The 13,174-nt window shown below is 43.4% G+C and overlaps 1 protein-coding gene across 3 annotated transcripts in view; it reads left to right on the top strand.

Annotated features, from left to right (window-relative positions):
- ZBTB11 (zinc finger and BTB domain containing 11) overlaps positions 1–13,174 on the top strand; it is a 1,413,389-nt gene that overhangs the window by 95,429 nt on the left and 1,304,786 nt on the right. For all 3 annotated transcript variants that reach the window (XM_069204794.1, XM_069204796.1, XM_069204795.1), the window contains exon 3: positions 2,512–2,743. In XM_069204794.1, the coding sequence (XP_069060895.1) occupies positions 2,512–2,743 (232 nt within the window). The remainder of the gene's footprint in view (positions 1–2,511; positions 2,744–13,174) is intronic.

The raw sequence follows: 13,174 nt of genomic DNA, 5'->3' as shown, positions 1-13,174 counted from the left end.
GGGCAAAAAGTGATTTATGAATCGTAGTGTAAATTCAAAGGTCCCTGTAAAAATTATTTGGGTTGCTCCTTGGAATCATTTCAGCCCAACAATGCGTTGACTCGTATCGACCCAATGGTAAGTATAAGGGTCCATCAGGGCGATAGACTTGCCATGTGGTTTGGTTTAACTGAAAAGATCATTAAAAAACGTTATTTACAATCTGATTGATAACTTAACTCCAAACGTGTGTTTGCTCATCTTGATAGTGTTAAAGCACATACCTTTCAATATGGAAGTTCTGTGTTTCTGGGTGAAAGTGTGTTGAATAGATCTACAATTCTGTCGCTGCAAAACTGGTTAAAGAGGAGACCTTATAGCTGGAGAGTGCACGAGTCCTTGTAAGCGCAATGCTCAGGGCAAAGATCTGAGGGCAGCACGCTGTAGGATTTAACTCCTGGTTTTCCCTGTGGAAATACTCTTGCCAAATAGCGCGTGGCGATTTTGGAGTGTTGATGGTTATGTTTCTTTTTCTTCATTCACTTCTGAATCCACTCCGCTTTGAGCGGTGACTGATAGTAAGAGCTTGGATCACTCCCGCCTTTGAATCACTCCCGCATGCAGCAAATCGAGAGTATGGAACACGTCCCATGACCTTATTATGTGTTACTCTGGTCATCTGAGGAGTGTTTGCACCGACATGTAGAGTGATTGCAATTTGTAAGAGGAAAAGTCTGTGCTGTGTTCGCATGTGTCAGTTCAGTGACATCGAGCCCCAACGAACTGTAATGCAGAAAGCAGTTCCTGTCTGTGCATTCAATATGCAATGAACTTATTAGAAACTATTTTAACGTCCAATAAATTGGACCCCTCTCCGGGGAACAGTCCACTACTTTTGTCCCTAGTTGGGCCCACTACTGTTTCTGTTTTACCTGCTGTCAGGAACACGTTCTCTCAGTGTAAGCCGTCACTTACCACGTACCTCTGAAGGAGATTTTGCGTTTGCATCTTAGAGTTCAAAATAACATTTTTCACCCCAAGGTCTGGAACACCACCAAAAGCCATAATCTGTTTTTATATGATGGGGTAAACCAACGGCCCAAATCACATAGTTTGGTCAATTTCATATCCTTCAGAGAGACACATCTTGCAATGGAGGGCACCTAGCTGCTTTACAAGGCATGGATGTCAAGTTTTGTTTGAGGGTGTGTGGATTTTCCTGTACTCCCATCAGCTACTACATTCTGTCTAGCGGGATTGCTTGGGGATGGCACTTATGTAGGGAGATTATTGGGTCTTGTGGCTGTTTTTCTTAGAAAACGTTTACTAGAAAAGACACTGTTGGGGCCTCAGCAAGCACCTCATTTGTTTTTTACGGAAATGCAGTTTCAATAGGGTATGTAATTCACATAATTTGTCTTGAAACAAAACATGTTTACAAGTACATTTGTTAATGTGGCTTCCTATTCCTTTGGGAATCATGCTCTGTGATCTTAGAAAATACACTGTAGCCAATGTATGCCTACCTTCATGGAAATGGGAGGTTTAAAACCTCTATTAGGCAACCTTAAGGTAACCCATTGGTGCATATATATACATTTCTCTATTCCTTTTCTTGCTAGAGGACTGTGTACCTTAAACATCGTGCACTAGCATTCCCCTGTTCTAATAATGGGCCAAGCACTCTTAACTGGGAACAGAGGAAGTACTAAAGCAATGGAGATTTAGGTGTTGGGCCAAGGAGATTTTGGGAGCTAAATGAGAGGGATGTTGTGGTTCAGGGATCCCTGGCCGCAGTTGTTCGGTTTTTATGAGCAAGCACAAAGTGCTCTCATCTATTCTGTAATCTCTCTTTGGGCTTGGAACCACACCCATGCCACGTCAGTCACTTACATTGGTTTGTGGGCTTGCCTTTTAAAATCCGCTTGCTTTCATTTGTGAAAGGCATGCATACGTCATGCCTTTTCCGGTGTTTAACCCACCTACACAGCACCGGTAAAGTACCAAAAACATATGAGGCTGCATGTTTTCAGCCTGGAGTCCGGACTACTTTAACTATTTATTTTATAGGCAGCGCGATTGCGCTGCGTTTTTTTTTTTTTGCTTTACAACTCTAATAGCTCTAACTCGAACAAATGCGAGACCCGTTGCATTGAAAATGCTTGTTTTTTTTTGGATCTGTTACTGAAAACAGGTTATGCTACTATAATATTTGAAAGATCGGAATAATGAGCCATTTCGCCTTGTTGATCCAGAGTGGGAATTATTTGCATATCAAATGGTAAACACATAATCTGGACTACTTAGTGTGAGAAGACCTTTGTCTATGAGGTGTACTTTTATAGATGAGGTTTATGAAATCATATGAGACTCTCATTGGTTATATGTTATGTGTTGACTTTGGCAAAACTGGTATAACTTGTCATTTAATTACAGCCGATTCGAAATTAAGTGACTAATGAGAACAACACACCAAAATAAAGGAAAGAAATGTAAGTGTTGAACCTGCTATTTTGTTTTTTTTGTGTCCAGATCGACAGTAAAGGCTCGGTGAAAAAGACTTCCTCAAAGCATAGCAAGACGATTTTAAACCTGCTCAATCAGCAGAGGCTCGCAAACCAGTTCTGTGATGTCACACTATTGATTGAAGGAGAAGAGTACAAAGCACACAAGGCTGTCTTAGCTGCCAGCAGTGAGTACTTCAGAGAGCTGTTCATAGAAAAGGGTGCTGTGTCAAGCCACGAGGCAGTTGTTGATCTCTCAGGTAAGAAAGGCCCTGTCATTTAAAGTTGTAAACTGAATGCTGTGCTGCTCACTAAGCTGCACCTTGGGGGAAGGAAAACATTGAGATTATTCATTTATTTGATTGTGATGTTAATGTAGCACTTTGCTTGATTAATTATTGACCAGTAATTTAGTTTTAAACATTTTGATTAATGATCGTACAAAGCCAACATATAGCCATTGTCAAATAATTTCTAAGAGGCAGGCATTCTGCAATGAATCACCACAATTTCAAACAGCTGTATAATTAATATAATCAAACATCACTGCTCTGGACCACTTTCACAGAGTTTGTATTGACAACATAAAGACTCAAGTTCTATAGGGGTCTAAAAGGTAGAGGAGCAAACCTGTCATACGGTTAACAAATGTGACCAGCACTTATGACTGAAAACACTGCTAAATGCATCAATTCTCCTTTCAGTCACATCTTCCTCTGCCAATGTATAGGATAGTGTAGAAGCAAACTAGACTGCATGGTAAAACGCGGGCCCGAGGTGTGTCAGGTCAGTATTACGGCCATAAACTTGGTTCGTTCTTTCTTGGGGCCTTGTGTTAGAGCTGTGTAAAAAATAAAAACAAAACTACTTTTCTGCAATACCACCAGTCAGTACACAGTTACCTGAAACCTTCATTTAGAACAATCACACACATCATCCACATCGGCATCAATGGATGAGTGACATTGACAGAAGCGTTGATATTCAACTCTGTGACGCTTCATACTTTCCAGACTCACAGGGAGACAGATACTGTCCATGACTCATGGGATTAATATGACAGAGTCTGTGGACTACACTGATTCCAACCTATACCCCTCTAAACCCTCACCACAAGATGATACAACAACCTACCAGAGGTCCTTCGTAGGGCTGCGTGTTATTATGAGGCAGATCTTCCCACATTAGAGGATGAGGATGATTTCTTTGTGGAAACATTAAGTAGGTCTCATAGGACAGTACAGTTTTTGCCCATGCTGAAAAGGATTCTTAAAAATACTGGGGAAATATTTAAACAACCAATCAAATGTAGAGTAATAACTCCAAGGGCGGACAAAAAGTACAAGTCCTGTCCTTCTGAACCTACTACGTCAAGGGTCTGGTTCCTCCCCGATTCGTTGGTGGTTCACACTGCCAGAAGAAGGGCCAGCTATCAGGGCACTGAGGACGCTCTGCCAGAGGTTAAGGAAAGCAAAAAGTATGATGCGGCAAGAAAGCATTTTGCTGCACAAGCAGCCAACCACCTCTGTATAGCCAATTCCATGGGCTAGATTTCCCACTATAGTAGAGCCCAGTCGGTTGAAATGCATGAGCTACTGCAGTATCTCCCAGCACAATACCAGCAGAGAGGGGCTCATCTAGTGGAGTATGGTAAAATTATTTCCAGTGCCACCATGCAGTGTGCGCTATATTCAGCTGATACAAATGCAAGACAGGTGAATACTAGTCTCATTGTTAGGTGCCATGCATGGCTTAGAGTCTCTGGCTTAAGTCTGATGTCCAACAACATTTACTTAATCTATCTTTCGATGGTGAACATTTGTTTGGACCACAGGTAGATGAAATGTTGGAGAAAGTAAAAAAAAGGCACAGCCCCCGCCAAAACCATGAGTGCACCACAAACTTTTCATCATGTTACAGTGAAAATAGTTATGATTTTTCTAGGGATGATGGCAACATGTATCTCTATAGTGCTACACACAATCCTACATATGCCATTGGACCATTCAATCACAATTGTCTCAAAGGGAGGGGAATTTACAGGATCTAGAGTTAGTACGACCAGCAACCCATCACTCTCTGCAGCAGAGGAAAAGCAACAATTTGTTGCTGGTTTTGCCCTTCAAAACCTAACTTCTGCAAATACGTGTATGGGGGCCACTTATGCAGAACTTTACAGTATATGGCCTCTGATCACTAACGCAGAAACAAAAATCACATCAGTCATTTAGAGCTTCTTTGCACTGAACTAGCTTTGAAAGCTTTTCAGAAACATCTTCACAACAAGGTAGTTCCCATCCATTCCGACAGCATGACCGCCATGTATTACATCTAAAAACAAAGGGGCACACACTCCATGCAGCTCTTGCGCATAGCAGAGCAAACATGCACAAGGCCATACATCACAAAATCCACTTCCTAGCAGAATACCTGCCAGGGTTGGCCATCGACTTCACAGATATGCTCCACATAATGCATCAGCAAGTACACAAGTGGGAAATCGACACAACACTCCTTCACTCATACTTCCAACTGTGGGGAACCCTGAAGATAGACCTCTTTGCAACCCAGCAGAATGCAAAATGCCAAAACTTCACCTACAGATTACTCGCCCACAATCCAAGGGCAATGCAACTGGCCAGGGAGATTTGCTTACAATTTCCCCCACCTCCCACTAATTCCTTACATGGTTCAAAACTAAAATAAGAATCACACACACTAATCCTTATAGCACCAACATGGGTGCGACAAGCATTTTTCACAACCCTACTACAACTATTATTAAGCCACATGAAAAACTGCCTCTTCGGCCACATCTTCTAGCTTTGAACAGAGAATGATACAACAACCAAATCCCACACAGCTCAATTTGGCGACTCAGCTCCTTAGGATTTAGAATTTGGACACCTTAATCTCCCACAGAAAAACATGGATATTCTAAAAGGAGCAGGCAAGCCAACTACAGGAGCCTTTTATGCAGCTAAGTGGAAAAGATTTGTACATTACTGTATAGCTAAACAAATCCTACTACTTTCGCCTACAGTGCAAGACCTAATTTGTTATCTCTTTCATTTACAACAAGCAGGCCACGCATATACCGCTATTATATTACACTTAGCAGTACTGGCTACTTACTTGCAAAATAAACAACATATATTGCTCTTTAAAGTTCCAGTAATCAGGGCATATATGGAAAGACTTAAGGGAGTCATTTACCCTTTTACCTCCCTCCCTCTTCCATTCAACACCACTCTGGAACCTCAGTATTGTTTTCATTAGACTCAAGGGACCACCCTTTGAACCACCACACTCCTGTGACATATAGTTCCTTACATGGAAGGTAGCTCATTTGGTAGCTATCACATCTCTCAGATGAATAATTGAACTTCATGCGTTCACTTTGGGAGAACCTTTCTTCCAAATCTACCTAACTAAAGTGGTGCTTCATACTAACCCAAAGTTCTTTCCCAAAGTAGTTTTTGCTTTCCATGCCACTCAAACAATAGAGCTGCCAGTATTCTTCCCTAAACCCGATTCAGCAGCAGAAAGAGCTCTACCTACGCTCAATGTTGAAAGATCATTAATATATTACATGGAGAGAATTAAATCTTTTCGTAAAGCATGTCAACTTTTGGTGCATTTTCAGACCTCCAAAAAAGTTCCCCTATATTCAAAGCTGGAATAGCTAGGTGGATATTAAGATGTATTCAAAGTTGTTACCGCAAAGCAAACTACACACTGTCTACAACTCCAAGAGCTCATTCCACTCATAAAAAAGGAGCCTCAATGGCTTTTTTGTTTTTAGAAAACATCTCTCTAGCGGATATTTGTAATGCAGCTACCTGGAATAACCCACATACAATCATAAAATGCTGTTTTAGCTAATCAACAAGCTAAAGTGGGTCAAACTGTATTATGAACACTTTTTCAAACATCTACATCAACCACTAGCTAACCGCTGCTTTTGAGGAGCTCTGCTTTACATTCTGTGCTATGCATATGTATCCACGGCCAACACCTGCTACAGTAGTATATGTTACTTAGCCTATAAGCATCTATTCGTAGCATGTAGTGCTGTAGATTCATATGCACCGACCCACCTCCCCAGAAGCTACTGAATTACATATTTACTTCTTTACTAAAATGCTTTCCCGTACTGTATCCTTACTCGCATGTTCATTTTTTCTGTCACTATATTGCTCCTATCGTAAGCTCACCTGATGAGCCAAAAACGACCTAATAAAGGAGCAGATGACCATGCACAATACAGACTATAGGTGGAGTCCTAATACCTTGTGACTCAAAAGGCTTCTAAGAACAAAAACAAGTTGCAAATGTCCAAGCCCAACACTAGACACCAAGAGTAAGCTAAGCATATGAATCTACGACACTACAAATAGATGCTTACAGGATAAGTAACATACTCCTTATTCATACTGTACATATGTAAACCACTAGACACAGCTGCAGCCTCAAGGCTCACCTTCTGCATCATGCCTAAGTTTATGTAAAAATGGATGGGACAAATATATCATGTTAAGTGGTCTCTAATACTTGATCTAATACTTAATCTGTCGTTCGCAACCATAAAAAAAAAAAAAAACATTAGCCTTAAGCTAATGTGTTTTCATTCTAATAACTTTAGCCACCTGAGTAGCTGAGGCTTTTCCATCACCAGCGATGGATAGGTCTGACGTTAGGCGAGACCTTTTAGATAAAAAATAAAAAAATGTATATTAAATATACTTATTTAAATAGGCTTTCTACTAGCTGTTGCCATTCATTGGTATGTCAGTGTGCCATTCACATTTTGCTTCTACCAACTACAGCATGGGACTGTGGGTCAGTTCACTTCAGCCACTTGATACCTTCACTTTGAGTGACTGCATTTTACTGTTTCACAAAGAACACATCCACACACAGTGTTTTTACTTTGTTGCCTTTATATTTAGATTCCATATGATAGTGGAACATTTTCTCCAAGCCCTTCCATGACGAACGCAGGTCACATTCCAGATTTATCAGATGATGCCTCCAGCTAATTGATGGTGCTGTAAATTCCTGTTAGACTGTCCAGTTTTTTCTGACTCCTGCTACTTCACAGTATATCAAAATGTGCCTATTTGAAACTATTCTTTATGAACTTGTAATTTTCTTGTAAGCATTTTTAACTACTCCTGTGTGTCATGCTGGCATATATTATAATTGAGGACTGCAATTATGTTTGTAAACCACTTTAGTCTTTACCTCCTGCTTGTATGACTTTCTAGTGTGCTTTCAGTGTTCTTGTGTATTGTTTATATAAACATTTAATTATGATATTACTAATTGTAGCATTGCTATTTTTAGCTCATCTGTCTAGCTATCTATCATTGCAGCTCTGTCTACCCAACCCTCTATCTATACAACCTTTTACCTGCCTGTCTATATGTTAGAAATGGGGTCTTTTGTTGGCAGGTTACACTATGTAGAAGCAAGGATTCTCACTCTAGTAAGCGTAAGTCACATACAATCCAAATTATCCTGTGCCCACCCTTTGGTAGCTTGGCACTGAGCAGTCAGGCTTAACTTAGAAGGCAATGTGTAAAGTGTTTGTGCAATAAATCATACAATAACACCATATAGCACCACAAAAATACACCACATAGTGTTTAGAAAAATATATAATATTTATCTGGATAAATGCGGGTCAAAACAATTAAAATGCAATAAGTATTTGTTGAGATATCACTGAAAAGTGATATAAAGTGTCTTAAGTCTTTTAAAAGCAAACAGTCTCTTTCAAGCACAAAGTACCTGGTACGCGTGAAAAATCTCCGCACAGAACTGCAGAGGAGGAGATGAGTGGAAACAAAGGGGTATGCGCCGATTTCTCGGGCCGCACACAGCGGTACATCATTTAGTTTTCACGCAGGGATGGCTGTGCGTCGATTTCCAGCGCTCAGTCGCAGATCCTCTTCGGGTTGCGGGGTTTTCAAAAACCCTGGGAAAAAATGCATGGATTTCTGTCGCTGGCAGAACGAAGTCACAGGAGCTGTGTCGATCCGGTGGGTGTTGCATTGAATTTTCTACTGCACGCCAAGCGCTGCGTCGATTCCTCTCTGGAAGTTGGGCTACGTCGTTGCGGCTCGTCCTGTGCATCGATCCGGTGAGGCCGTGCGTCGAATTTCCGTTTGCTACGCTGGTGCTGCATCGATCTTCTTGTTGCGAAGTCGGGCTGCGTCGTTCCGGTTTGGCGTGCAGTGAAATTTTCACCGCTGTGCATTGTTTCTTGCAGGCTGTTGTAGGAAAGTACCATCTTGCCTGGCATGTTACCCCCATATTTCACTGTATATATGTTGTTTTAGTTGTATGTGTCACTGGGACCCTGCCAGCCAGGGCCCCAGTGCTCATAAGTGTGCCCTGTATGTGTGCCCTGTATGTGTTACCTGTGTTATGACTAACTGTCTCACTGAGGCTCTGCTATCCAGAACCTCAGTGGTTATGCTCTCTCATTCTCTTTCCAAATTGTCACTAACAGGCTAGTGACCAATTTCACCAATTTACATTGGCATACTGGAACACCCTTGTAATTTCCTAGTATATGGTACTGAGGTACCCAGGGTATTGGGGTTCCAGGAGATCCCTATGGGCTGCAGCATTTCTTATGCCACCCATAGGGAGATCTGACAATTCTTACACAGGACTGCCAGTGCAGCCTCAGTGAAATAACGTCCACGTTATTTCACAGCCATTTACCACTGCACTTAAGTAACTTATAAGTCACCTATATGTCTAACCTTTACCTGGTAAAGGTTGGGTGCTAAGTTACTTAGTGTGTGGGCACCCTGGCACTAGCCAAGGATCTCCCACATTGTTCAGGGCAAATTCCCCGGACCTTGTGAGTGCTGGGACACCATTACACGCGTGCACTATACATATGTCACGACATATGTATAGCGTCACAATGGTAACTCCGAACATGGCCATGTAACATGTCTAGGATCATGGAATTGTCACCCCAATGCCATTCTGGCATTGGGGAGACAATTCCATGATCCCCCGAGTCTCTAGCTCAGACCCGGGTACTGCCAAACTACCTTACCCGGGGTTTCACTGCAGCTGCTGCTGCTGCCAACTCCTCAGACAGGTTTCTGCCCTCCTGGGTCCAGCCAGGCTTGGCACAGGAAGGCAGAACAAAGGACTTCCTCAGAGAGAGGGTGTTACACCCTCTCCCTTTGGAAAAAGGTGTCAGGTCTGGGGAGGAGTCGCCTCCCCCAGCCTCTGGAAATGCTTTGATGGGCACAGATGGTGCCCATCTCTGCATAAGCCAGTCTGCACCGGTTCAGGGATCCCTCAGCCCTGCTCTGGTGCGAAACTGGACAAAGGAAAGGGGAGTGACCACTCCCCTGACCTGCACCTCCCCTGGGAGGTGCCCAGAGCTCCTCCAGTGTGCTCCAGACCTCTGCCATCTTGGAAACAGAGGTGCTGCTGGCACACTGGACTGCTCTGAGTGGCCAGTGCCGGCAGGTGACGTCAGAGACTCCTTCTGATAGGCTCCTTCAGGTGTTGCTAGCCTATCCTCTCTCCTAAGTAGCCAAACCTCCTTTTCTGGCTATTTAGGGTCTCTGCTTTGGGGAATTCCTTAGATAACGAATGCAAGAGCTCATCAGAGTTCCTCTGCATCTCTCTCTTCACCTTCTGCCAAGGAATCGACTGCTGACCGCGCTGGAAGCCTGCAAAACTGCAACAAAGTAGCAAAAACGACTACTGCGAACTTGTAACGCTGATCCTGCCGCCTTCTCGACTGTTTTCCTGGTGGTGCATGCTGTGGGGGTAGTCTGCCTCCTCTCGGCACTAGAAGCTCTGAAGAAATCTCCCGTGGGTCGACGGAATCTTCCCCCTGCAACCGCAGGCACCAAAGATCTGCATCACCGGTCCTCTGGGTCTCCTCTCAGCACGACGAGCGAGGTCCCTTGAACTCAGCAACTCTGTCCAAGTGACTCGCACAGTCCAGTGACTCTTCAGTCCAAGTTTGGTGGAGGTAAGTCCTTGCCTCCCCACGCTAGACTGCATTGCTGGGAACCACGTGTTTTGCAGCTACTCCGGCTCCTGTGCACTCTTCCAGGATTTCCTTTGTGCACAGCCAAGCCTCGGTCCCCGGCACTCTAACCTGCATTGCACAACCTCCTGAGTTGTCCTCCGGCGTCGTGGGACTCTCTTGTGCAACTTCGGGTGAGCTCCGGTTCACTCCACGGCACTTCTGCGGGTGCTGCTTGCTCCTGAGTGGGCTCTTTGTCTTGCTGGACGCCCCCTCTGTCTCCTCACGCAATTGGCGACATCCTGGTCCCTCCTGGGCCACAGCAGCATCCAAAAACCCTAACCGTGACCCTTGCAGCTAGCAAGGCTTGTTTGCGGTTTTTCTGCACGGAAACACTTCTGCACGACTCTTCACGATGTGGGACATCCATCCTCCGAAGGGGAAGTTTCTAGCCCTTGTCGTTCTTGCAGAATCCACAGCTTCTACCATCCGGTGGCAGCTTCTTTGCACCCGCAGCTGGCATTTCCTGGGCATCTGCCCACTCCCGACTTGATCGTGACTTTTGGACTTGGTCCCCTTGTTCCACAGGTACTCTCGTCTGGAAATCCATTGTTGTTGCATTGCTGGTGTTGGTCTTTCCTGCAGAATTCCCCTATCACGACTTCTGTGCTCTTTGGGGAACTTAGGTGCACTTTGCACCCACTTTTCAGGGTCTTGGGGTGGGCTATTTTTCTAACCCTCACTGTTTTCTTACAGTCCCAGCGACCCTCTACAAGGTCACATAGGTTTGGGGTCCATTCGTGGTTCGCATTCCACTTCTAGAGTATATGGTTTGTGTTGCCCCTATCCCTATGTGCCCCCATTGCATTCTATTGTGACTGTACATTGTTTGCACTGTTTTCTATTGCTATTACTGCATATTTTGGTATTGTGTACATATATCTTGTGTATATTTGCTATCCTCATACTGAGGGTACTCACTGAGATACTTTGGCATATTGTCATAAAAATAAAGTACCTTTATTTTTTTAGTATATCTGTGTATTGTGTTTTCTTATGATATTGTGCATGTGACACTAGTGGTACTGTAGGAGCTTCACTCGTCTCCTAGTTCAGCCTAAGCTGCTCTGTTAAGCTACCTTTTCTATCAGCCTAAGCTGCTAGACACCCCTCTACACTAATAAGGGATACCTGGGCCTGGTGCAAGGTGTAAGTACTTCTTGGTACCCACTACAAGCCAGTCCAGCCTCCTATATTGGTTGTGCAGCGGTGGGATAAGTTCTTTGCAACTACTTACCACTTTGTCATATTGTACTTTTCATAAGAGAAAAATATACAAAACAAGTTCAGTGTATGTACACCTAACCAAAAAGTTTTGCTTTTCTTCTCTCACTTCTTTGCTAAGTGCTGAAAAGTACCTCTAAACTTTTTCAAAAAGTTCTTAAAAAGTTTTAAAACTTTTTTTTCTGTTCTTTAAAAAGTTCTGAAACTTTTTCTTTCTTTTTCTGTCCCTTAAACTCTTGTCTATCATGTCTGGTACAGGCCAAACTCTTGATCTGGCCAGCATAGCTTATGACAACCTTAGCTGGAAGGAAGCAAGGAGTCTCTGCATAGATAGAGGTTTAGGGGTAGGGAAGAATCCCTCAAGACAATGTTAGTTAATATGCTCATTGAACAAGATGAGACCTTAGTTGGCACTTCTGGTGAGAAATTAGCTGATGGTTCCCAATCTGATCCTGGGGCACCCCAGCAAAATATTTAGGAGGGAATCTTGCCAACCTGCCCCTTAGCAGGCCACCTAGCATAGCTGGTACTGATGTGAATTCACATCACAGTAATAGTGTTGCTTCTAATCACAGTAGAAATGTTACTTCTGTAGGCCAGAATGTTAGAGTGCCATCTGTTAGGGCCAGGTCTCTCTCTGTTCATTCTCACCATTCTTCTGTATCAAGACATGCCCAACCCACCCACCCTGATGACAGAGTGTTAGAAAGGGAGCTCAATAGATTGAGAGTGGAAGAATCCGGGCTGAAGCTCAAGAAGCAAAAGCTGGATTTAGATAGGCAGTCCTTTGATTTAGAAAGAGAAAGGCAGAGGTTGGGGTTAGGACCCCATGGTAGCAGCAGCAGTATTCCAAATAGTAATCCTGCAAAAGAGCATGATTCTAGGAATCTGCATAAGATAGTTCCCTCTTACAAGGAGGGGGATGACATTAACAAGTGGTTTGCTGCACTTGAGAGGGCCTGTGTTGTACAGGAGGTCCCTCAAAGGCAGTGGGCTGCTATCCTATGGCTATCTTTCAGTGGAAAGGGTAGGGATAGGCTCCTTACTGTGAAGGAAAGTGATGCCAATAATTTTGCAGTTCTTAAGAATGCACTCCTTGATGGTTATGGCTTAACCACTGAACAGTACAGGATGAAGTTCAGAGAAACCAAAAAGGAGTCTTCACAAGACTGGGTAGACTTTGTTGACCATTCAGTGAAGGCCTTGGAGGGGTGGTTACATGGCAGTAAAGTTTCTGACTATGAAAGCCTGTATAATTTAATCCTGAGAGAGCATATTCGTAATAATTGTTTGTCTGATTTGTTACACCAGTACCTGGTAGACTCTGATCTGACCTCTCCCCAAGAATTGGGAAAGAAGGCAGACAAATGGGTCAGAACAAGGGTAA

Source organism: Pleurodeles waltl, chromosome 8 (genome assembly GCF_031143425.1).
Source record: "Pleurodeles waltl isolate 20211129_DDA chromosome 8, aPleWal1.hap1.20221129, whole genome shotgun sequence".
NCBI lineage: Eukaryota > Metazoa > Chordata > Amphibia > Caudata > Salamandridae > Pleurodeles > Pleurodeles waltl.
Note: the sequence above shows the minus strand (reverse complement) of the source record. Positions and strands in the feature narration are given on the sequence as shown.